Genomic DNA, 25,582 nt, shown 5'->3' on the forward strand with positions numbered 1-25,582 from the left:
ATAGGGTCAGCAGAACTTCCTGTTATAAAGCAGTCTCCTGAGCAGTTCCTTCAGATGAATCATTGCAGACCTGCCTGTTTGTGGTTCAGGTGAAGTCTGACAATAACAGGATGCAATAGCAGTACCACAGACTAAACCTGATAAATGCTGAGGGTGAGGGTCACATGGAAAGTGCAGCTTGGCTCATTTATTCCCTTCTCACCTCCAGGTTGCCCCAGCGGAAGGCTTTTCTGACCTTGCCATGCAAGTTATGACCTCTCCGTCCAAGAATTACATATTATCTGTGATCACAGTCGGCATCTGTGTACTCTTCCTCATCGGCCTGATGTGTGGACGCATCACCAAGCGGGTGACAAGAGAGCTCAAGGACAGGTAGAGCCTGGATTGCCTGCTGAAGAAATGCCTGCCCAGTGCCCAGTTTTGTACAGCCCTCCTCTGTATAGTCTACCCACCCCCTCTTGTGAGAGGAGAATAAAAAAAAAAAATTAGAACAGCAGCAGGTGTTGGCTCAGTTTTCCCATCCTGGATCTCATCTACAGCATCTTCATCCTATGAAAGTTTGTGTGCAACATTGGCAGCCCAGCCAGCAGCTTTTGTTACCCCTTTGTTAGCAGACTCTCGTTTACCTGCCTGTAGACAAGTCTCTATTGTACTGTTGGAACTGCCTTCACTCTCCAAATCAGACTGATATGACCTGCAGCTCAAGCAGTTTTTAAGTAAATTTTTAAAGAAAGACATATATCTGCATACCGACTATATGATTTAGGTAATGGTTCATACTGAAATCTAGTCATCCTCTGTGGCTGGGTGAAATTGAGGCAGGAAATTAAAAGGTAAATTGCATCTTATACCACAGTTGGCCTTGTTTTGGACATCTTGCTCATCTTATGTAAAGCATCGTCAGAGCATAGTCTTGGACAACCTAAGGACACCAGTCGCTGGTGTCATCATCTAGTGAATATCCTGCTTTTGTGACTGTGGATTTTTTTGGCTGAAAGATGTCCTCCCTTTCTTCCTCTGCCACTCGCAAGATAGAATAAAATACTGACCGGGATCAAATACTCATGTGAGCTGTACAGCTTGTATTTCAGTAGATTAAAGACACGGTGTTAGACGCAAGGCATGTAGAGCCTGTCAGTAGTGTACAGTGCTGCTGTCAGTGGGCATTAAGTGCCCTGATAAGTTACTTGGTCAACTTTTTTATTAGCAACGATGCAGTAAAATTCTAACACTCCTTTTATTTTACCCTGCTGCTGCTAAGCTATTACCCTTCTGAATTAACTGTCTAAAGATGGTGTTGACACACTGGCAATACAGTGCTCTGTCAGTGATGCAGAAAGCGACTGAACACTCAACATGCTCTGCCTGTAAAATGGTTACTTGTGGGCTAGTGCAGTGGTTTGTAACTGGCCTGTCTGGATCTTAATGGTTTCAGTGGTAGCACTAAAGAGTGTTTTTTGTTTCCACAATTACAATTGATAGTGATAGCAACTGGCATTTCCTGGAACATAGGGCACAGGTGCTGGTCCAGAAGGTCAAGCGGGAGTGGATGGCAGGATGATAGTGTTGTATGAAAGGCAGAAACATCTGGATCTTTAAGGGAAGTAGCTTTCACATTGTTACCATCAGTGTGTGCGCTTGCACTATATAGGATTACACTTCCAGAACCTGATACTCACACCCAAGAGCCCAAAGAAGGTGTTTCAGAAAAGCTGCACTGGTAGTTGTGATCTCTTCTTACCATCATTGTTGTTCCTCAAGTACAAGGAGGTGTGGAGATCATAAGCCATGTGCTTTGGCTGAAACATTGAGTGTGTTGGTGAAATCTAGAGTGACTGCACGAGAGTCCACACGTACAGTAGGGATATCCTTTATTTGCCTTTTAGATGTGCTCATAAAAATCATGTGCCTGAAACTGTCCAGGTTAGGCTGATGCTTGAACCATAACTTTATTTTCCCACTTAGTGCACTGCTAAGCAAGACCTGACATTTCCAGTTCTCCACATTGTTCTGTAGAGGAACAGTGGAGGTGGTTTTGAGACACTTTGCAATGTGGACCAGCTGATTCTGATGATGCTGCGTGTACAGAATGGTATATACAAAATACTGTGAGCTTTTGCTGCAACTGAAGCTTTTTGCAAACATATCTTCATCCCACTCAGAGGATGGACAGCAAACTATTAGTGATACAGTTTTAGACTTACTATGCTAGTGAGTCTTTCGCAAACACTTCTGGTTTTCTATCAAAGTATTATGAACACAAGGCAAGCAGTAGCGGAAGTCTGAGCAATGAAGGTTCAGTGGAGAATTAGCGCATGATAGGGTTGCAGTGAAGTGGTTAGGTAGAACAGAAATTAAGCCTGAATTCTTTCTCTCACCCCTCTTCCCTGGTGCTAACAGAGCTTAACTGGTCCTCTGTCAATGTGAAGTGGAGCAGAAGAGGAATGGTTGATCATGTCTCTTGAGGTAGCACAGGTGTGTAACACCACAAATGTCAGTTTGGCAATTATAAGTGTATATTGTTTCACTTGACAGAGTGCTGAAATTACTGCTGTAGAGATGGGTGTGTTCACAGAGCTGCCGGCAAGGGAAGTGGGATCTCTGTGCAGCCTTGCTTGCCTGGCACGAGTCCTGCTTCTCAAAATGTCTATTGGGCATAATTAAATTGCTATTGGAGGGCTTTTTTTAAACTGTTGTGACTTTTTGAAAAGGCATTTTGTAACCTGATTAGCTTGAAAAGCCTAATTAGATGGTTTATTGTCTAGAAATAGCATCTTCCACTAAATTCCAAAAGACACTGCAGTGAAAATTGTAGGTTTGTAGCCATAGTTCTGAATGTGAACCCTGTTCAGCTCTGAGGGTGACTTTGTTTACTTTCAGATATGTCTTTCTGGGTTTTTTGCTTTTTAATTTAAAGAAGGTTAAGGGTGCCTGAAGTGCTGCGCTAGGAGTCTGTGGCCTATGGTGGTGTTAGTCTATGGTCAGTGATGTTTCTGACTGTCAGCAGGCTTACCTGGGAATTTGGTTTCAGGGTGAGTACTCTGGGATGGTGTTGTAGGTATGTGTCTGGAGGCCCTCTGAAGCAAAGGTAGGAACTAAATAATTTTCTGCATGGTTCCCTTGGATACCTTTTTCACTGTAAGGACACAGACTCACCTTTTAAAGGTATGACACTGGCAAAGGGTCCAGGCCATTTTATCATTGAGGATCGTTACCTCTTCATGTTTTAAAATGGGGCCTCCTGCCACTGCTAATGAGCAAATTTGCTTTTTTTCATGACTAGAAATCTATCGGTCCCAGTCTTGAAACATTATCCTCCTTTTCACATAATACATGAAAATCTAGAGGTCTCAAAAGCACAGAAACCCACGCAAGTACTCTTCCTAAAATAACCCGCTCTTGCTGTTGCCAACACAACATCTTGCCTGCAGGTAACCATTTTCCACTGTGGGGAAGAAAGAAAGAAATGGTTGTAAGAAACACTGCTCTTGCCTTGAACTTGAGGAAGCCTTTTTAACTTCTCTGATCTAACTGAGAGTGCTAGATAGCTGCGATCAGCCAAGAGAAGAATGTTTGTGTGGCAAAACCTGGGGTATCCTTTCCTCTTCATGACCCTTGCCTCTTGGTGGAGAAGACTGCCTTCCACAGAATGCAATTTGGGAGGTGCTTTCTTTTTTTCTCCTTGTCATCACAAAACCTTCTCCTGGAGAGCTTATTCTAGACATGGTGATGCCGATGCTCTGGGGATGTATGGAAGGGCTAGATGAGTGGGACCTAGCAAGACATGCAGCTCTCTGTTTCCCTCCTGCTGCTGCAAGGGTTAAGAAGTTATGTTTTCTAAGTGACAGCACGTGTTTAGATGACTTGGGTAAGGGGGACTGTGCATGACGTGCACCTTGTTACTTCACTCCTGCTAGCCCATTAGTGTTCATTCTTGTTGACCTTAATAAGCTTATTTATTGTTTACCTAGTGGGTCTGATCAAGTCCTATTGCTGAGTTTCAACTTGGGATTCTCCTGCCTTGCCTCTTGTCATTCAGGCTGCTGGAGTAACTCATGTGGGTGGAACAAAATGACTGGCACTTCAAATACTGTCCAGTGAGTTGAGTACACATATATCTGTGTTGCTGCAAAGGGCTGGAAAAGCCCTAATGAAGTTCAGATAATTCTGTAACAAAATGTAAGCATTTCACCCAGAATCTGACACTTAAATCCATGTGAATATAATCAATCTTGCTCTGAAAGAATCTACAGTAAGCACATTGTATGAAAAATAATGGAGAGAAGTGAATGTCTCTAAGTACAGAAACTAACTGCAGGTGGGCACAGAGGGAAGAAATGTGATGAGCCAGAGGGATCGCTCGAATCCCATAGTGTTGTAGAGGAATTGTGTTTGAGTTGGATGGTGACTTCTGTTAAAACACAACTTTATTATTTAGTTGAAAAAAGATTGTAGTACCTTTTTTTTAATCTTTTTTTTTTAAAGGTAGTTTTGAGGTGTGTGAGTGCATGAGTGTGGTATGAAATCAGAACGTTTCACCTAGCACTTCTGTCCTTATTTAAAATATAGCTCTGTGGACTCAAACAGCTGTAGTGTCGGTTTGTATAGAAGTACATTCTTAATTATGGGGTTCAAAATCTTCAAGGCAGCTCCCAGGTACTGATCTTTGTGTGGTCTCCCTGCTTGGAGGCCAGACCTGCTGGCTCGCTTCCACTGATGAATCGTGCTTAGAGGGGACCTAAATCATGTGCATCCGGGAAGGAATTTGGCTGGTTTTGCTGTTTCTGTCCCATACTGGTGGAATTCAGTATTGTACCCACTCTATCAAGTTCCTGAGCGCTGCCTGTATGGGACAGGGAGGAGTAGTAACGTATTGCCACTTACTGGCCAAAGGCAGATCGCTGTTTTCTCCTTTCACAACACCCAAATTTCATTCCACAGCTGACCGAAAGCAAAAGATGCCTTCCTGGTTGAATTGCTGCACCCTGAAATCCCACTCCACTGCCCCCCACCGTATTTACTGAGTAGAAGTGCTTGTGTAGCTTTGCCTTGGAAATAGCGAACTAGATAGGGGGAAAAGGGAAGGGTGTGACTTTCACCCCTAGACACTTGTGCGGAATGGAGGTGATCAGAAGCTGTGACTAATGTTTGGGTTGGACTGGACAGCGTACCAGAGAAACCAGAGCCGGGGTTTTGGGGAGGTGAGGGGGTACCCCAGCACACCCAGTTGTCCCCCTTGGGGTGGCACCGCAGGCCTCCCCCCACAGTGTACAAAACAGACCCAGTGGATTCCTGTTGTACAGCGGAAGCTGTTTGAACTTAGTCTTTTTTTTATTTTTAAATGTGACATTAACGAGACTTTTTTTTTTGTAAATTGTTTTTCCCTTTCTGTGTATAAATCCTGGCCGGTCCTTGTTTCGGTTTGGTTTTGGTTTGTTTTTTTTTTTTACATGTCCATGCTGTGTAATTTTGAGATGTTACTGAGATTCTGAACATAATAATGTGCATTTTTTTTCTGTACAGATGAAATGGGAGAATTTAATAAAAAGAGTCTGCAGGTTTTTACTTGTTGTAGTTTATTTCTTAGGGCTGGCCGCGCCCGCCTCCTGGGGGCGGTGCGGTGCACGGCCACGCCCCCAAGCAGCCGGGCTGGGGATTGGCCGGCGGTCGGGTGACGCAGAGCGCCGGGGCGGCTGTCGCGCCGCGGCTGGCGGCCGTAAAGCGCGGAAGGTCAGTCAGGCCTCCCGCTCCCCCAGGTGAGCCGGCGCGGTCCCGCCGTCCCCGCGGCCCCGGCCCGCTGCCCTGGCCCCCGCCGGGGCCCAGCCCACGCGGGGCCGCCCGCCGGCACCCCTCCTGACCCGGTCTGCTCTCCCGGCGGCCCCGCAGCGCTCGGCCGCGGGCCTGCCCCGTTCCCCGGGGTCGGGGGGCTCCGGCGGAGGCAAGCAGGCCGAGGCGGCGGCTCCCCCGCCTCCGGGGCTGCCAGCGGGGTTTTCGCTGCTGCCGGCCCGCTTCCCGCTACTGACACCCTTCCCGTCAGGGTGGGAGCGGGAAGCGTGGCGGCCCGTCAGGCGCTGTGCTGCCTTCTCGTACGGATCTGTGGCGTGCGGCAGGCTGCGGGTAAGAGAAACCGCCAGCCTGCAGCAGTAACCCGCTTAGCGCAGGCATAGTGTTAAATTCCAGCTTTGGTCACCGGGCTGCGGGGTTACCGCAGTCCGAGGTCCTGGGTAACGTCCTGTGGTAAAACTAAGGCTATCGGAGAGCGTGTCTCTAGTTCCTTGTTCTAGTCGCTCTGATCACAGACTTTGTTTCCTTCCTCAGGTAAAGGCCTGGCAACGTTAATAATCAAGCTTATTTGCGCCTTGTTAATGTCAGCCTTTATGAAAGATTTTCAGAGCCTGCTGGCTTTCCCTGATCCACCCGTTGCTGGTGTGAGAGCGTTCTTGCCGTTCTTTTCCAGCTTTTGCCTGGTTCTTTGCTCATTGTCAAGTTACGCTGCCGTCAAAAACAAAGGTGTAATGCTCTGTACCCGTGTTATGATCCAAGTTTAAATTTTAATAGCAAGACTCTTGTTTCAGGACTGAATAACTGCTCTCCTGTGTATTTACTCATCAGCTTTCCCATGTCCACTTACACCTGACGCACCATGTGATGTTTGCCGCTGCCAACCTTGTATATTATAAGATAAGTGGTAATGTGATTCTCGTCTTTTCCTTCCTAGAAGGAGTGGTACTCAGTTAACGTCTGAACACATCTAGGTGGTGCTTTAAGAAAACTGACAAATAGCTGCTGGGATGTTTCTCCGATTACTGTCAGATGTCCAGTGGCGAGCAGCTAACGTGAAATGGAGAAGAATGACCTGCTCCCGGCGAAGTACCTCAAGTACAGCAGAACCTTACCCGGTTTCCTTGCCAGCACAGGCACAGGTTGTCATCTGCGGTGGTGGAATCATGGGCACCTCCGTGGCATATCACCTTTCCAAGATGGGTTGGAAGGATATAGTCTTACTTGAGCAGGGCAGGTAAGGATTTCTGGGAACAAAAGCAAAGAAACAGGACTTCCATACATAGCAGCATATGCTGTAATGTGTTATTTCTACCTCTTGGACCCACGAATAAGCTTATATTGAACATTAGTAATGACACTTGGTACTGCTTCTCAAGAACAGGGCAGACCTGCAAGGTGAAGGGTATCCCTTTGCATGATTGTGGTGGGTTAGCCTTGGTTAAGGGCCAAACTCCCACACAGCCACTCACTTTTCCTCCTCAGCAACATGGGGAGGAGGTAGGCTCAGAAAGCTCGCGGGTTAAGATAAAGACATGGAGAATGCTTATGAGTTATTGCCGTGGGCAAAACAGACTTGCCTTAGGAAGAATTAAAATAATTAAAGAATTACTTCATTTCATGCTAGTTAAAATAGGTAGTGAGAAACAAAAATCCAAACATTAGAACACCACCTTTCCTTTCCTATGCTGAACTTCACTCCTGCACTCCAGGGTCTCCTACACTGCTCCAAGAAGATCAGCGGGTGAATGGGGGGGTGGGTATGATCAGTACTGGGCTCCAGTGTGAGTCCTCCACGGGCTGCAGTTCCCATCAGGACAGCTTTGCCCTGGCGTGGGTTTGCCGTGGACCGCAGTTCCTTCGGGAGATACCCATCTGCTTTGGCATAATCGCAGGTAATCGTGTAAAACACAATGCAGCTGGCAAAGGTGGACCATTTTAAGAGAACTAAAAATCTGTGTAAATCATTCAGCCTCTATTGATGATCTCTAGAAGTAGGATGTGATACGTATATGAACCATTACACCACTAGCAAAGCTCAAAAGAGATTGCGGGAGATGTGGAGGTTATAAGCAAACATCATTGAAACAGTGCCTTCTAAGATGGTTAAAGCCTCGGATTATGTAGTTTGTCTGTTGCAGTATTTAGTTGCCATCTGTAAAACAGCTAAGGCCGTTACAGTTTGGCTGAGTTCACGTCCTTGTGCACTCCTCTGTGGATTGGATCTGCAGTCTGTGGCAGAGTACGTAGATCCTGTTGAAAGCTGACTCTGCAGCCCTTAACTGTTTAGATTTCTGTTTCAGAGGTATATTCGTGTCATTTTCATTAAGCAATTTGGGGACCTTAGGTATGAGGCAGTGCTAAGGCTTTAGGGGTTTGAAGAGGTGTTTATTGCAGCAGCTTCTAACACCCTAAATGGGAGCCAAACTGAGAATATTTGCCATCGAGCTTAGAGCTTCCCATCTGATGCTGCCTTCAAGAATAATTAGCTGTGGTTCCTTGACTTTGCATGGCTGGGAAGCAGGTAATGCTAGGTTCTTTATAGTTGCAAGTTGGGTAGTCTCATCTGAGACCTTTTGAGTGGTGTCCTTCCAAGAGAAATTGGGTGCTAGGCTCCATTTCTAAGGGAATGTAACCTTTACTAGCTTGGAGCGGGGTATGAATACCCCATTACAGATCTTCATTGAGTTAGATGCTGTACAAGCTCAGTCTGTGTGCGTGCTCAGGGGAAAAGAACATTGCACTAGCAGAAACGTCTCACAGTATGCATAGCATGGTAAGACCATGTCATTGAGTAAGGATGTAGCAAAAAGAATACCTTACTCAACTGATTTTTTAGGTTGAATTTCTGAGAGAATATGGACACACTCGGCCAAAAGCAGTCTTGTCAAAGGCTTTCATAGGCAAGTGGAAAAATGCAGGATTGCTTTAGCAGCAGGAAAGATGACTTGGAAGTATTGCGGAGGCAGGTTGTGAGGGAGATGCTTAAATCTAATTGTCTTCCTGTGTCTGTGCTGCAGGGAGTTTTTAATAGGTTTATATGTCTACAGCATCCCTTCACCAAATAGCTAGATGGACAGTGGTTTAAGGGCAATTTTAAAAGGGACAAGAAATATATGTACCTATCTGTGGCAGTTGCTGCACAGTAAGAGGGACTTGTTCTTTCTGTAAACTGCAAAGTTGCACGCTTCAAATCCACGGTGATTTTCATTTGAGGGAAATCCTGCTTTGGAGAAAGAAAGGATCAGGTAGGCAGGTCAACTTAAGCATAAGGTAATTTTTTTCTTTTAAACTGCTTTCTTCGAAAAAATTCAGTGTTTAAGACTAGTTAAAGAGAAGTGGCTTTGGAATACATTGTGTTTTCAGAAGTGAGCTAAAGGAAAAGCATTCTAGAGGTTGCATTATCCCTGCATCATCCAACTTTGGTCTGATATGTTTAGGGGAAAGGTTGCTGTCTGGTTTGTGCTCTCAGCAGAGCTGCTTGAGCAGCCTTGCGGGGGGTGCTCATCTCTCTGCCTGTCAGCCAGATGAGGCCTTCTTTGCAACTTCTCTTGCAGGTTGGCTGCTGGTACCACTCGCTTCTGTGCTGGCATTGTGAGCACGGCCAGACCTGTGTCCATAGAGCTGAAGATGGCAGACTATTCTAACAAGCTCTACCAGCAGCTGGAACAAGAGACAGGAGTAAAAACAGGTATTGGAAGTGTAATCGTGGAGTAATCTTTGGGAAACAATCGAAGTATTGACACTGAAATACGAAGGTAATTTTACAGTGTCTTAAGAGTTGGTCGTTCCTATTCAGAAATGATACATTTGGACTATGGATGTTACTAATGTAGTCAGAAGAATGGGAAGAAGGGTGTCAGATGGGCAAACCAAGGCAGACAACCTGCAAACTTGGACAATTTTTATGTTGTCTGTCGCTTGGGCAAACTTAGGTGAATTTTCACAAAGATGCAAAAAAGTGTATTGCAGTGACTGGAGCAAATGGCCCATTTTCTGCACCAATTCACTTCTCAAAAAAAGGTGGTGGTTAACAGAAGCACATGGGCAAAGCAAGGTATCTTACTCTAGTCTCACCCTGGAAATAACAAGAAAACATTGTGTTGAAATTCTCCCTCTCCCTCCAAAATGCTCAGGCATGTACCTGATAGGAAGGACTTGGTCACTGAAAGTTTTCTGCTGACAAGGACTTGTGATATATGTCAGACTCAACAGAGGTTAATAACTGTGCCTGTAATTAAGATTAGTATTAATCTATCGCAAGTGGTGGAGTCACAAAATGTCTGTGTTTAGTTGTTGAAGTTTTATTCTTCTGAGTAGTTATTAGATCACTTTTTGTGCCAGTAACCTCTCTCTTTTAAGAGGTACCATGTGTGAAGTTCAAGGGTTTTTTTATAAACATGAGTAAAAGTAGTAGAAAGAGAACACAAATCAAAATTAAATTGTTTTTTTGAAAAGTTGACTAATGCAGTTTTTAATTACTAGCTGATAAGTGTTTAAAGTTATTTGGGGATCTGGGATTTCCAGGCTCCTGAGTAGTGGAAGCAATGGGTCTGCGATTAAAGCAATGGGTCTGAGATTAAAAGGTATGCAAGATCCTGTCCAAATCTGACTTGACTTTGGTCATTGTCATAGGGTACGTGAAGACAGGCTCTATTTCACTGGCTCAGACTCAGGATCGACTAATCTCTCTGAAACGCATTGCTTCATCACTGAAGTACGTATAAGCAGGAAATAAAACTGATCTTAAGTTTGCACCAGCTCTCCTGCAAGACTAATGACGGCATTTTTCTTATGTTCTGTGGCAGTGTAATGGGGATACCTTGTGAAATTATCACCCCAAAGCAAGTGGCACAGCTCCACCCACTGATCAACATCCATGACCTTGTGGGGGCCATGTATGTGCCAGAAGATGCACTTGTGTCATCTGCCAATGTGAGTCTGGCTCTGGCAACGGCTGCCTCGCGGAATGGTATGAGGTTTTTTTATCTACAGAGTGCTGTCCTGCATGATAGTTATCTTCTTTACATAAAAGAAAATTATGTTCTGTATGTCTTTTGGTTTTCTAACTGAGCACTGAAGACCAAAACTTGGTTATTTCTGTAAGGTTCAGATTCTTTAAAATCTACTTTTTCTTAAAAAACAGGCTGATTTGTTTTTTAACCTACTGAATCTTTACAGATCTGCTGTGATAGATCAAGCACCAGTTTGTTGTCCGTACTGGTTACATATTTCTCTGAATAAGCACACGCTCTTTTATCATAAAAACAATCCTTCATAGGACCTGACTCAAAATTACACTTCAAAAGAGTTTTAATTACCTACAAATGAAAAGGTGTGTCTGAGCCCTCGTGGAATATTTCATTGGGCACATATGCTTTGGAAATGGGTTTGGAAGTGTACTAATAAATGCTGTTTGCCCAGCACTTTGGCAAATTTGGAGTGGTCTAAAAGTGGGAGAAAGGTTAGATGTGATAACAGATGAAGCTCATTAAGGATGAAAGTCCATCAGATTGGTAGAAGCAACTTAGGAAGGTAACCTCTCTTAGTTTCTTTTAGTCCAGCTTTTTTTGCATACCTTTAATTGATTTTTTCACAAAATGACTGATTTCCCATAAAAGAAGCAGACTTGTCACCTGAAACTACAGACTTTGTCACATAGAGGAATGGTAATGGAAAGAAATCCATAGTTGAGACTCTTTTTCATGTTGCTGATACTAGGCTCTATTTATCACCCAGATTGTCACATGGGAAAGAATACTGTAACTCTTCACAGTTTCAGCCTTTAAATTAAGTACAAACTGTATGCATGATGTTTTACAAATCACAGGGTTTCACTTAAGAATTACTGGGTCAAGAATAGAAATTTTGTCTTAAAGAGAAAATAAGCATTTAGGTTGAGTTTAAGGGTTAAATGTTAGCAGCCTGACACATTAGAAGGAAGGCTTGTGGTATACTGACTTTCTTATGTCCTCTTCAGGTGTCCAGATTCATGAAAGGACGAGTGTCAGTCATGTCTCAGTCCAGAAGGGTCGTGTGACTGCAGTCGAGACCGACAGAGGACAGATTCAATGCCAGTACTTTGTCAACTGTGCTGGCCAGGTTGAATTACTAAAATTTTTCTTTCTTTTTCCCTTTGGTTAAGAACACGTTCACTTTCCTCAGGAGTTTTTGGTTTTTGCTTTTTTTTTTGTTTGTTTGTTTGGTTGGTTGGTTGGTTTTTTTTATGGTTTGTGCTTTGGCTTGGTTTACTGGAGTAGATCAAAGTCATGTTATTCAGCTTCTTAGACCAGCAGGGGTGTGAAGGAGGAGAGCAGTGCTTGCTGTTTGCTTGGCACCAAAGGCTGGGTGTTGACCTGCTAAGGAGCACCCCGCAGCTTGTTGGTATAGCTCTGCCCATGGTCTCTTTCCAGGGGGGTGCACCTCACCCTTCTGACAGGAAGAATTTTGCTTTGGCTCTTAGTGAGACAGTTAAGTCTCTCTACCCTTCTCTCTCTCTCTCACCCATGCCCCCACCCCCCCCGCCCTTGAAAATTCCTTTTTTTTTTTTTTCCTCCCCCCCTTAGTGTCATGTCCTCTCCACTGTGACAATACATCTGATAATTCCTGTTTCTCAACTAGCAGCTGGCTTTCTTGTTAGTATGGGGTCTTCACATCTTATCAGTACAGGCACTGAAATTCTGACTGTTCTGCTTCTAGAGGCTGAGCCTAGTGTTGACTTCAGTGTACAGATCTTACTTTGCTTTTGTATTGTAAGTTGATACTTCTTAGTCTAGAGTCAGGGCCCCACTTTTCTAGATCTTATGTGCAGAACAGAAAAATAGTCTTTGTCCTAAACAGTTCAAATTTTAAGCAAAGAGAAAAAATGTGTGTCTGTTTAAGATTTAGGGGACTAAACCAAATCTTATTTGGCCTTTTATGAAAGCAAACACACAGACAGGACCTGTGCTTTTGTCCTGTCTTTTTTTATTGGAGTTAGTTTTCTTCTTTTGTATTCTAACATACACTTTTTATTTCAGTGGGCCTATGAGTTGGGCCACTCTGGGGAGGAACCAGTCAATATCCCACTCCATGCCTGTGAACACTTCTACCTCTTGACACATCCTTTGAAGGAACCTTTGGCAAGCAATTTACCAAGTAAGGATTCTTCAGCTCTACCTCACTTTTCTTGGTGAATTATATCTGCCTTTCCAAGGCAACGCATGGCTTATGACATAAAGGCCAACTAAGGGCTATCAGTTCTCAGCTTTTTTGGGTCTGTGACATACATTCTAGCTGAATTGCTTTGACTATCCTCTTTCAGTGGTAGAATCTCTTTCCTTACTCTTGGGGAAAGCTTTCGGCGCAGAAATTGATTTTCAGAGTTGGTCATCTTAGCAGGAGAATGACCTTGACTCTAGCTTGACTAGTAGGTGTGTCTGAGACTTTGATTGTTGCATTTGTGGGCTGGAAAGGGTGCTAGCCTTGGCACTATGTTTTCCTTGCAGGCTGCTGTCCCCAAATGGCCCATCTATTCCTTTCCTTCAACAGAAGCTAAGGCTTTACAATGGCATTTACATGTCTATGAGCTGTAGGGGCAACCAAACACTTGAGGTAATTGCTCCTCCCCCATATTCTGGCTTTTGGATATCTTAAAGAAAAGCCCTTTTGTTTGAAAACTGGTTGGGAAGTAGAAAGCTTTGCTTATTTACTCTCACTCTTTAGCAAGAGTTTCTGCTTCTAGTGAGTAACGTATGTACTCTCCAGGGAATTCAGCTCTCTGACCAGGGTCCCTGAGTCCTTCACTTTTACTTGACTGAGTAATTAAAAAAACCCCATATATATCTATATATTCACACACACACACATATATATATTCACAGCTTTTCTGTACATGATAAAAATTGCTATGGAACATGTCAGGTGGAGGATCATAAATGCTTCAAGCTGACACTACCACTGGTAAAAGCAATCCAGACCTGACTGCTTGTCCTCACCCCAGTGCTGCCCACCTTGTTTGTGCTGGTGGCCTGCAGCAAACTGGATCAGTGATGCATCCCCATTAAAATAAACTGTTCTTAATATAAGAAGAGAAAGAGGGGGAGGGCAGGACACCTGCTGGTGGAAGGTCTGGCCTTGGGTGCAGTTCCAGTGGAACTAAGCCAGTATAATAGCTTATCAGTGCCACAAGGGATCTGACTCCCTCATGTGTCCTCCTGCTCCTGGTAACACTGTCCTGCTGGCTTGCGTGCTCTTCAGGTTCAATTCAGTTTACTGTGATGCCCAGAAGTTAACGTGCATGGTTGTGATGGGAGTTAGTGCTGGCTTAGTAATCTAAACTGGCTCACCAAGGTGTCATGTGAGAACCAGAATGGTGTGAAAGTGTGGGGTTGGGGGACTGAGTCTGTCCCTTCTCATGTCAGGAGGCCGCTAGCTTGGCCCAGCCTGTCACCAGACCCCATCATTGGTGTTTGTGGAACAACAGCCCGAGACAGCTATCCCTTTTCTCAATTCCCTTCCCACCTCTTTTCTTTCCTCTGCAGCTATTGTAGACCCAGATGGCAGGATCTATATACGCAACTGGCAAGGTGGCATCCTCTCAGGAGGCTTTGAGAAAAACCCCAAACCCCTCTTCACGGAGGGACGGAACCAGCTGGAGATTCACAACCTTCAAGAAGACTGGGATCATTTTGGTATGTTAGGGAGGAAAGATAACCACAGCAATGAAACATGTGGCTTCAGCAGAAGGCAGAGGTAGCAACAATGCAGGCTGCTGTTGACCAGCTAGCATGCGTCTGCCTTTACCTGAAAGGTGTGGGAATGATGAAAGTTCTCTCAAATTCATTCATCTCTTCATTTGTCAGTAATTTGCGTAAAACCCCTTACCAAGGACTACATTGGTATCTGTGTAATGTTTAAAAACACTAGCTGACCCTCAGCATATATTAATTTCCTCTAGTGCTGCGAGGTACTACATAAACTTTTCAGCACTCTTCTGCCATTTCATTTGATTTTTGACTGTCAGTGCCACATGCTGCTCCTCTTGTGACACTGTAGATCAACGCTGTTGACCTGCCATGTAGCAGTGGTATTTTGTTTCTGCAGCAATCTTCGGCAGTGACTGCCAAGTGCATTTCCATCGGTGGCGGTTGCTTTGTGGGCAGAACTTGGTATTGTTGCTTCCCAGATTTTATCCCACCATTGACAGTGGTGGTTTATTATATTCCAAATGTTCTGTCTTTTTCTTCCCTTTTTATATATAAGTATATTTTGTCTATGTATCCTTTTTATTCTGTTTTTATATTCTGTATGTACTTTTACCTGGAGGGCTCTTTCTGTAGGAAAGAACACAGCATGGTCTGTGAGTCCCTTCCTTTTTTTTTTTTTTTTTATGCCTGGTAAGTTTATGCATGCCCTCTCATCTTAAAATTTGCCTTTTTTTCCAGGGATCCAGTTTTCCCTTGTGTCAGAGCTCTTTGCATCCCTTGTGAATGTGCATGCCTCTGTGACTAGGCACAGATGGATTTTCACTTGATTTCTTTCTGCAGTGGTAGTATGTTCTTCCAGCTACTCCCTAGGTCAAATTGATTAATTCTACCTTCATTTCTATGAGATACCATATCGATACCATAAAAGTTTAAACTCCGGGGGGCGAAGCCAGGATACGGTGCAGTTTTGTGCTGGCATATGCTAAAAGTTTTTTAGATCTATAGATGCCTACAGACTTGCTTGAGGATAATAGCTTCACTAATGAGTTGCTCAAGCTCTGCACCCAATTCCTTTTTGGTACTGCTGAAATGAAAAGGCACTGCTTGCTGGCACCCACAAATTGCCCAAGTTTCAGAATCAACTGCATGCTATGTTCCAGCATTACTCTTTTATCAGTTCAAACATACCAAACAGTTGAGCAGAGTCAGAGCTTACTCAGCCAGTATTTGATCCTTTTCTAGGGCTGCAATTTCTGTGGTTTGAGCTCTTGCATTACTGCTTTGATCTCTCTCATTGAAACACCTTTTGATTTTAAAATAGCCTGTACAGTTGCTTAAATGTTGAGCTGGTTATGAGAACAAATCTAACACTGATCCCTCTTTTTATCAATAAGAAAAAAAAGTCTGTAACTACAGGCTCTCAGTCTGGAGTTCTAATGCATGAGAGAGGAAGGGGAGAGAGCAGGTCAGAAAGACTGTTTCTGTTTGTAACTTCATAGGTAATATGAAATCTGGTTATTGTACTGCTTGTGTGTAAAGCTGAGGAGTGTTATTAGTGCTGTGTCTTGAGGGCTTTTATCTGGAGTACTATGCAGAGGTAACTTCTGGACAAGAAAACAAAGTAGATAGCTTCTCCCTTTATTAATGCTCTCAAATGTCAGACTGAAGAATTGCTGAAGGACCTTTCCAGCATGACTGGGTAATGAAGTGGCAAGGAAATTCAATGAGGATAAATGTGAAGTGATGCAAGTGCATGGGGGTATGTGTGGATGGTCTTAATTTTCACCATAGAAAATGATGAGCTTTGAACTGACCTTGGGGTTTTATTAGTTCTGTGAAGATAGCTCAGTAGCAGTCAAAGCAAAAGACAAGTTAGCAATTATTAGGAAAGGGGCAGAAAACACAATCATTATGCAACACTAAATCCTTGGTTTGCCAGATACTAGGTGTTGTTCTAGGCTCTCTATCTCCAGAGGGTATCATATGACTGGAGAAGGCCTGATGAAAGAGCAGCAAGAAGCTGATCAAAACTTGGAACAGTTTCCAAGCGAGGAATGACTTGAGTGGGCTGAGAAAAATTGATGACAGAAGGGAAATAAACAGGGGTCTGTGAAATCTTGAATGAGGTGGACAGGATAGATGGGGATCTCCTGTTCACTGTCTCTTTTATTATGCCAACTGGGAAGCATCAAAAATTGAGTGTGAATTTCGAAACAAAAGGAGATGATTCCTCATACGACAAATACTAAATATGTGGAACTCCTTGTTGGCATCTGTAGGATGTTTTCATGAGTTTGGGGAAGATCCCTTAGAAGAGAGATTGATTTAGGGATTACTAAATAGGGAAAATATATCAGGTTTTTAGGAAATCCTCAGAGCTGATGGTAAGTGCAGGCTGGCAGAGTGCGTGGGACAAGTGTCATATAGATTTGCCTGTTATTACTCCTCGCTAGATATCTATTTGATGTCTATTCATATTGTTTTCCCTAACAAAACTGAACACGCTCTTGCACTGTTGAAAACAATACTGGGCTGCTGGTCTGGATCAGTATGGCTGCTTTTATGGTATGCTGTGTGATCCGTTTCAAGTAGTTTGATTCCAGCAGGTAAATGGTTTATCCTGCGACTGCATTGAAACATGGAAGCAGTTTCCATCTGTTCAGATAACAGCATGCCTCTGTCATGCTGTCCAGTTCGAAGGTGAAGTAGCTGAAATGCGTTGAGACTGAAGGCTGTGACTTTTTATATTTTTTTGTTTGTCTTGGATCCTAGAACCACTTCTGAGTGCCCTTCTGCGCAGGATGCCGGATTTGGAGGCTCTGCAGATCATGCAGTTAGTGAACTGCCCAGAGTCCTTCACACCAGATATGCGGTGCATCATGGGAGAGTCGCCCACCGTGCGGGGTTACTTCGTTCTGGCTGGCATGAACTCAGCTGGTATCTCATATGGTGGGGGAGCAGGCAAGTAAGTGGTTTATCACTGTTATGTGTGTAAGTAGGGTTTTAACCAAGAAAAGAGACTGCTCAGGTGATCCGTCTAGAATGTTTTGGTCAGTATTTCTCACCTCCTCTTTGACAAAGACTCCTCTTTCGTTTCCAACTTGAGTGAAGGAGAGGAGCAGTTGCCATGTTCTGATTATGTTCTCCTGCGTGTATTCCAAATCTGTGTTGGACTCTCCTCCTATCCTGCACACCTCTCCTTAGGCATCACATCTCGGTGATCAGCAGCCTGCTGGGTAACTGGTCTGATATTTTTTTTTTTATCTACTAGGAAGAGATAAAAGCTTAGCAAAGCATATATTCCCTCATCTTCTGTACTCCGTGGTCCCCTTTATTATTTGATTGAAGTCCTTAGATCATTCAAGTTGACACAGCAGTTAGATTCACTCTGCTTTCAGAGAAACTGTTGCAGATGAAGCACCGCATATGTGATGCCAGTGCTGCCAGTTAAAGACTGTTAAAGACTCTCCTCTGCCAGTGAGATAGGGGTGGAATAATTTCTCAGAAAATCCAATACCTGTGTTAATGCAGGTACTTTGACAGGCATGTAAATGTGATCCCAGCAGCAAAGTTTCTTGCAGAATGATCATCAGTCCCTCTGCCATTTGATTTTGGCAACCCAGCATCTCTTCTGCCGTACAGCCTTCTTAAACTGCTCATTTTTCATGGCAGGTGTTAGTATCTGCGTTTGTCTCCACTAGTTTCTGTCTATTGTCTAATAATTTAACTCTCCAGGGAAGCAACTCTTGGGTTTTTTTCTTTGTCATATAAAATATAGAGAATCTTTGTGGTGAGATTCTCTAAGAATCAAAATAATTTCTGAAGGTAAAAGCATTATTTGTCCATTTGTTGCTACAGCCTCAAGATAAGCAGCTTAGCTTGCTAATGTAACTTTTAATTATCGATCTCAAACCCCTTTGTTTTTCTGTTTGCTGACTGTGAACAGATCCTTCTGCTCTGCTTTGGTCTGAGCTGCCTTTGTCCTTTAGCTCTGGAGCATGCCTTCCTCCTTCACTGCTAGAAGTGTAGCTAAACATAACTTGGCTGGCACCTCGTGCTGAAATGAATGCTGTCACTGATGGTTTGTGGCTGAGCCTACACCAGGTACTGAAAAATGACAAAGCAGTCAGCCTCCTAACTCCAACCTAAACGTACTCAGCACCTCCTTTTGTAGCGTAGCCTGAGGACTTGACACAGTGTCAGCCAGGCTACCTGTCCAGGCTCTGGCTTCGTTTACATGTCCTTAACTTCCTGCTGCCCTATATGTTTCATCCTAATGGGAAATTAATAATTTGGAAATCTGGTGGATGGGTTTTGTGAAGGGAAGCCTTCCACATTCTGCTAGTATTTAGAATACCATGTTCGTTGTCTTCTCTCTCCCTACTGCAATAAATTGTCGTGTCCAAATTGGCTTGCTTCTGACTTCAAAGGTAGACTCTTTCCCTTAAGACAGTGGGTGATATCTCAGTCTTTCTTTACTTCTTCCATCAGGTACCTGGCAGAGTGGATGGTAAATGGGTATCCATCAGAAAATGTCTGGCCTCTGGATTTGAAACGTTTTGGTGCCCTTCAGAGCAGTCGCACTTTCCTCCGACACCGTGTGATGGAAGTAATGCGTAAGTGAGGTCTCTGCATTCAGTGCTGGCCAGGATGTCCAAGATTCTCCTCTTTAATGCACTGTCTCTCCTCTGTCATCTGTCTGAGAACCATTTTCCTTCTTCCTGGCCTCCTTTGTGGCAGTACAGCCTCTTCCCAGGAGAAGGGAAAGGATGGGGGTTTTTTGTATTAGTGCTGTTCTTATTAACTTTTCTTAAAGAAAGGCCGTTGGTACCGTGCTTTCTCCTATTCCTGTGCTTTGCCTCTGGTATGTGGAAATTTTTGCGTATCTGTATAGGACTCCAGCCTAATAAAACAATGCCAAGATCTTAACTGGGAATATTAGGCTGTCTCAAACATTGTTATACTTTGCACATCATTACAGTGTGGAAACACCATCACTTCCAACTACTAGTATGTGATCCGGTTATCTTACATCATTCAGGAACTCTTCATAGACATATTCTGCTTTCTCCTGTCAAAGTTCGTGATAAATACGTTGCAGAATAAGATTTCAGGTGTCATTTTTCTTGTCTAAAGCCATACTTAGTTTCCTCCTATTGTTTATCTGTCCTGAGGTAAAGTGGACAACTTCTTTTCAAGATTCAAATAGAAGTATGAAGTGCTCCACAAGTTGCAAAACAGGAACAATTATTTGAATACTGAGTCTAAACTAAAAACATGTGTTTGGGTGGAAGCAGAGAAGTTGGGTAAGCTCTTAGCCCTGCTATATCCAGGAAATAAAAGCCTTACGCTTTGACCTTCCTTCCAGAAAAATCACTTTATACTCTTGACATTATTCTGCAGTTGCTTTCCAATACAAATCTCAATTTTGATAGCTACAGAATCACTCTAGTTTTTACAAGATAAGTACTGTATTCAATTTCTGCAGTGTTATGTTGCCGTTCTAATCTATTTTTCCCTCTACCCACTCTTTCAGGAGTACCAATACCAGATACTGCCAATAAAATCATTAAATAATTAGCTATGAAGCAAAACCAATAGATATTCGGCTTATCTTCAATTTTAAGCAGTTTATGACTTAGAAACTTAACATTTATGAAGAAGTATTCAAACATCCTTGGGTTATTACGCCCCACTGGTAACCAGGGAGGATGCTAAACATTTATTAGGGTACTTGTTTTCTAAATAAGAATATTCTATATTGGCTGAAAAGGTATAGGAGCCATTTGGAAAAGCTTCAGTAATTAGAAAAGGCTGAACTGCCAATATTTAAGAAGCTGAATTAGATGATCCTTGTAGCTGTGGGCTGCCTACTCCAGCATTAGTATTGTCAAAATGATAAGTGTCTGATATAGTGCGCTGTCAAGGAAGGATCATGCATAATTAATGCTACTCAACATGACTTCATGAAAAATAGAGAGTTTTTGTTATCTTGACAGTATTGTCATGAGACCATAAATATCTATAAATATAAATGTTCTGTGCAAATATTGTTACTCTGATTTTGAATAGCTGTAAATGGATCAAAACAGATTTGTCGGTTTTCAAAAACAGAAAAGGAAGGTCAGAACTGTTTTGAGGGAATTTTATTAATGGTTCAGATATTAGTAAGTATTGATAATCTGGAAGATAATTTCAGATAATCACTTTGCCTAATAACAGATATTTGTGACCATTGCAGCCCTCATGTGTGATCTGAAAGTTCCCCGTTGGGACTTCCAGACTGGCAGGCAGCTGCGTACTTCACCATTGTATGACCGTCTGGATGCACAAGGAGCTAGGTGGATGGAGAAGCATGGATTTGAAAGAGTCAAGTATTTTGTCCCACCTGGGAAAGGTGAGATCATATTTTCCTCTGCCTAGTGCATCCCTACTGGTCTATGTAAGATCTTAGTTCATCCAGTTTATGAATTGTCCCTTTGATTCTTCTTTACATTAGATCTGCTGGATTTGGATCAGAGCAAAACCTTTTATAAACCAGACTGGTTTGATATTGTGGGTTCCGAAGTCAAGTGCTGTAAGGAAGCGGTTTGTGTCATTGACATGTCATCTTTTACCAAGTTTGAAATAAGCGTGAGTACCTAGGAAGTGACAGCATCAGCCTGGTAGAGGTGACCTTAGTTTATTATTGACTGTGTTTGCAAAATTCGATGTGTCCTATTGAGGATAGACAGAGGAAGTCAAGCTGTAGGACCAAATTCAGGTTGTACCACAGTATTTAGCATAGATTACTTTTTGTCTGCCAAAGGCCCAGTTTATAGAAATACCAACTTAGCCTTTAAATAGAATTTGACCTCTGGCACTATGTCACCATTGTCACTATTATACTCGAGACATCAGTGTCACTATCATTACAAATTGAAAGAATTTGGGCCAGGACGTTGACGCGATCTTACACTGCCCCAGTGGATTTGTATTGCTCAGAGAGCTTGTCTGATTTTCTCTCCCTTTCAATTCATGTAGTCCACAGGAGATGAGGCCCTGGAGAGTCTGCAGTATCTCTTCTCAAATGACCTGGATGTGCCAGTTGGGCATGTTGTGCATACAGGCATGCTTAATGAGAAAGGAGGTTATGAGAATGACTGCAGCATAGCACGGTTGAGCAAACGCAGGTAGGTATGCAGACAGCATCTTTATCCATCACCCTTTGGGTGTTAGAGCCTTTAAGAACCTCTTAATGGAGATCATGAACTTTTTTTCCCCTCTGTAAAGAACAAAGAAAAGTCTTGATTCTCCTCTTATGTTCCTAATTCAGTAACCCAAATGAGAGGGAGCTCCTGAATTTACCAGTATTGGGGAAAATATGCTTTTTTCTGGGACTACAGATGGACATAGATTTCTACAAAATGTTAGGCCTTTAGATGTTTAATTTCCTCAATTGAAAGACAAATTGTTTTCAGCAGTCATTAGAGTTTATTAATTTAGGTAATCATTCAAAGTGCAAACCAAACAGTTCCTCATTGGCTCCTGGCCAATCTCCTCATTGGAATTGCGTGCTGAAAATACTACTTTTTGATTATTTCAGCTTTCATTGCAGTATGGGTACTCTAATTCTCAGCTCTGCAGTGTCTCGTGATTCTTTTTTGTGCTCTCTGGTGCAAACTGACATGATCACAGGATCTCATCCATAGACTCAACAGTTTGGGCCCTCTTTGGCATTTAATAAAAAAAGTTCTCATTTTAAAAAACCTCTTCATGGCCATGTCCCTGCTGAATGTTGGTTTTATTTCTCTGGACTGTTTTCTATGCATGCTTTCATTGTATTGGTGTGAAAGCATTCTTCTTTCCTGCTCTTTAATTAGAAACAGCTTTTCTTTCTCTTCCTCTTCTGTCTGCATTCATGTATTGCTTAAAAGTATTGTCCTTCTCTGTGTGAAACCAGTAGCTTTCCTCCTTGCCTAGTCATTTCTGCAGATGTTATCTCTGACAATAATGTACTTTAACACGCAGTTTCTGTGAAAGAGACTTACACAACAAGTAGCTCATTTTCACATATCAAGTGGAGTTCTGTTTTTGGAAACTGTTAATAATAACCACCATTGTTTGTGAAAAGACTTTTGCTGAAACAAGAAATTGCTGTGTGAACCAAGCACTCTTCTGACTGTCAGAGTAGGCAGAATCATTGGTGGCGAAGACCTGCAAACACCTCCTGTAAAATGATTGTGACTTTTGAGATACCCTGTGAACTTTCTGTGGAACTGCCTGTGTTCCTTCTCTAGTCACTTCTTGTCACCAGGCTGCTGCTAATGCTTGAAGGCTGAGGTTTCTTGTCATGACAGATTTGATGGCATTGATCCAGAGACTAGCTGTGGTTTTCACAAGCCACCGTGTTTTGGTCTCCTGTTAGCTTGGAAGCTGCTGAATGGCTCCAGTAGTTCATGGACAAAGAATGAACTGAATCATCTTGTGGCTGTCCATTCATTGTTTCTTGGTTTCAATTTGTCTGTTCCAGCTTCTTCATGATTTCCCCTACTGACCAACAAGTCCATTGCTGGGCCTGGCTGAAGAACCGCTTGCCTGATGACAGCAACCTGACCATGGAAGACGTGACCTGGAAGTACACGGGTAAGAAATCACTGAAAGTAGACCTCCTTATACAGCCTGAAATCACAAATGGTGTCTGTTCTGCATGCCAATTAATTGTTTGAAGTGTCTAGAGTGGTGACTGGGTCTCCTTTCCAAACAGCTGGATGAACACCGCAATTCAGAGACTTCCTTCTAGCATGCCATGAGCTGGGAGATAGCTTTCCTTTCCTGTGGACTTTAAGGAGAGAGAGTTTAATGACTCTTTCCTCCATTCTTAAGTGTAAATGTACCTATTAGTTCCAATAAGCACTAAGACTTTAGAAACTGGGGCATGTGCATATGCAAGTTAGACACTGAGCAAGACTTCTCCAGTCTCATCCTAATACTGTTAACTTCCCCTCTTTAGCTCTCAATCTGATCGGCCCCCGTGCTGTGGATGTCTTGTCAGAGTTGTCATATGCCCCAATAACTCCAGAACATTTTCCCTCTCTCTTTTGCAAGGTGAGTGACTGTGCTTCCTTCCTCCTCACGCTGCTAGGTTTTTCGAAGCATGTGTGGAAGGAGGGGAAGAATTATGTTTTGGGTAGTTAGAGGGGAATTTTAGATTTACATATAGGTTTACTGCAGTTACTGATCTAGGTTGGTAATAAACTCAGTAGGCGGAGTTTAACTAGTTCTCTTTAGGTTCTGCTTGCTAAATATATAGGTGATTATGCATTTGTTTTCAATATTCCACTCACTGTAGGCTTGATGCCATTTGATATCTTGGCATATTTCATACAATCAACTATGAAGCTGTCAGTCAGAGGGGCAGCTAGGATCAGTGACCAGGGAGTCATTGTATCCTGTCACGTTAAAAGGCTAAGCAGATAGCTGCTCTTCAGTTTCTGTCTCATATCTGGAATACAAGCCTGTGTCCTGACCTAGTTCCAAGGCTTATTGCCAAGTGTCATGAAGTGATTAAGAAGTCTGAATTTTAAATTTAAATTCTTTGCCCGTAGTCACTAGGGAGAGCTGTGGTTCAGCAGTCAAGAGTTTTTGAGGGGTTTCAGTCTTTACCAGGGCCGGTGCACCTGCCACAGTATGTGCCGGTGGTGAACTGCAGTGAGGAAGGGACAAAAGGGCTGGCCGGTGTGGTTTGCGTTATGCCTTGTGCTCCTTCTGGATCTCCTTGCTGTGTTCCAGTTTGGATGATTTCACCCCCTCTGATTCTGCAGGAGATGAGCGTGGGCTATGCTAATGGCATCCGTGTGATGAGTATCACTCACACAGGAGAACCTGGATTCATGCTTTATATCCCCATAGAGGTAAGAGTACACGGTAGCTTTAGCTAATTAAAACAGTTGCTTGCATGCATAATCAGAAACACTTTCCAAGTTGACTCAGCGTAATGAAATGTCTGGTTTGTACCATGAGAAAGCTGCCTGCAGACACCGGGGGCAGTTTCCCTGCTTTGTGTTGCATTCTAGTCCGGCAGACATCTTGTGCTCCAGCAGCAGGGCACACAGTAACATGCGTGGTGGTGTCAGATGCTGTTGCTCTCTCCTGGCATTGGTCTGCAGCTCTATGTTTCACCCTTCCTTTGCAGTATGCCCTTCACGTGTACAACGAGGTAATGAACATGGGACAGAAGTATGGGATTCGGAACGCTGGTTATTACGCACTCCGCAGCCTGCGCATTGAGAAGTTCTTTGCGTTCTGGGGCCAGGATCTGGATGCTTTTACCACTCCTATGGAGTGTGGACGCGAGTTCCAGGTCAAGCTGGAAAAGGTACACCACCTCCTACACTGGGGTGGGTGGGAGAGCAGTACTGAGCTGAAAAGACTGCCATCTGAGTGGATAGGTATGTCATTTTTTTGATGGGGCTGTGTGGAGTGCATAACTATAACCTATATTCTTGTGCTTCAGAAAGGTGCTAGAAATATCAAAAGTATTATGTCTTCCTCCTTCCTGGGCAGCATTCCCAGGGATCTGTGTAGTGTCCTGTGTTGCTCATGTGTGCAGTGCTCTGTATGGTGGAGGGTGCTGTGTACCTTACAGATGCTCAGAGTTCATGTTTCTCCCAGCTGTTTTCCCAGTCTGATGAAGCAAAAGCCAGCCTGTGCACCAAGTGGCATTTAATGAAGTAAAATATGAGGATGGGGCCAAGAACAGGTGTCCTCTAGTTTTACTGAAACAAGGGAGTTCTCTATTTTTATTAAACCACAGAAGAACGTAGAGTTGTATCCTGCTTGTTGTGGTGGCAGGTGCCATCTCTGTCACTTGCTTGTTGCCTTCTTTCTCACATCTTTGCACAAGCCAAAACAAATGCTTGTATCAAATAATTTAGAGAAGGGAGGGTAGTGATCAGGGACACAAATTTCATCTGTTATTACAGTTTCCCTCTGGTTTATAAAACATGGTAGAGTTCCTGGAACCAGAAAAATGGCAAAAACTAGAAAGGTGACATGTTTTCACTATAGTGAAAATTAGAATGAATTTTTTAAAGGCCCATTTCACAAATATTTTTGTGTCTTTTAGCATCTGG

The 25,582-nt window shown here is 43.2% G+C and overlaps 2 protein-coding genes across 6 annotated transcripts in view; both read left to right on the forward strand.

Annotated features, from left to right (window-relative positions):
• The window catches only part of GLG1 (golgi glycoprotein 1), an 89,186-nt gene extending 83,621 nt beyond the window's left edge, over positions 1-5,565 (forward strand). For both annotated transcript variants that reach the window (XM_069793796.1, XM_069793797.1), the window contains exon 26: positions 209-5,565. In XM_069793796.1, the coding sequence (XP_069649897.1) occupies positions 209-376 (168 nt within the window). In that variant the 3' untranslated portion in view covers positions 377-5,565. The remainder of the gene's footprint in view (positions 1-208) is intronic.
• Positions 5,566-5,669: 104 nt separating this feature from the next.
• The window catches only part of PDPR (pyruvate dehydrogenase phosphatase regulatory subunit), a 28,088-nt gene continuing 8,175 nt past the window's right edge, over positions 5,670-25,582 (forward strand). Inside the window, exons 1-17 of one of the 4 annotated variants that reach the window (XM_069793798.1) lie at positions 5,670-5,756; positions 6,719-7,018; positions 9,339-9,472; positions 10,417-10,498; positions 10,590-10,753; positions 11,762-11,883; positions 12,801-12,918; positions 14,304-14,453; positions 17,241-17,433; positions 18,960-19,084; positions 20,710-20,865; positions 20,968-21,101; positions 21,492-21,640; positions 22,981-23,093; positions 23,461-23,555; positions 24,272-24,361; positions 24,643-24,825. In XM_069793798.1, coding sequence (XP_069649899.1) covers positions 6,792-7,018; positions 9,339-9,472; positions 10,417-10,498; positions 10,590-10,753; positions 11,762-11,883; positions 12,801-12,918; positions 14,304-14,453; positions 17,241-17,433; positions 18,960-19,084; positions 20,710-20,865; positions 20,968-21,101; positions 21,492-21,640; positions 22,981-23,093; positions 23,461-23,555; positions 24,272-24,361; positions 24,643-24,825 — 2,235 coding nt within the window. In that variant the 5' untranslated portion in view covers positions 5,670-5,756; positions 6,719-6,791. The other 3 variants (XM_069793799.1, XM_009926252.2, XM_069793800.1) reach the window with 3 other exon arrangements.

Source organism: Haliaeetus albicilla, chromosome 10, assembly GCF_947461875.1.
Source record: "Haliaeetus albicilla chromosome 10, bHalAlb1.1, whole genome shotgun sequence".
In the NCBI taxonomy this organism is placed as follows: Eukaryota; Metazoa; Chordata; class Aves; order Accipitriformes; family Accipitridae; genus Haliaeetus; species Haliaeetus albicilla.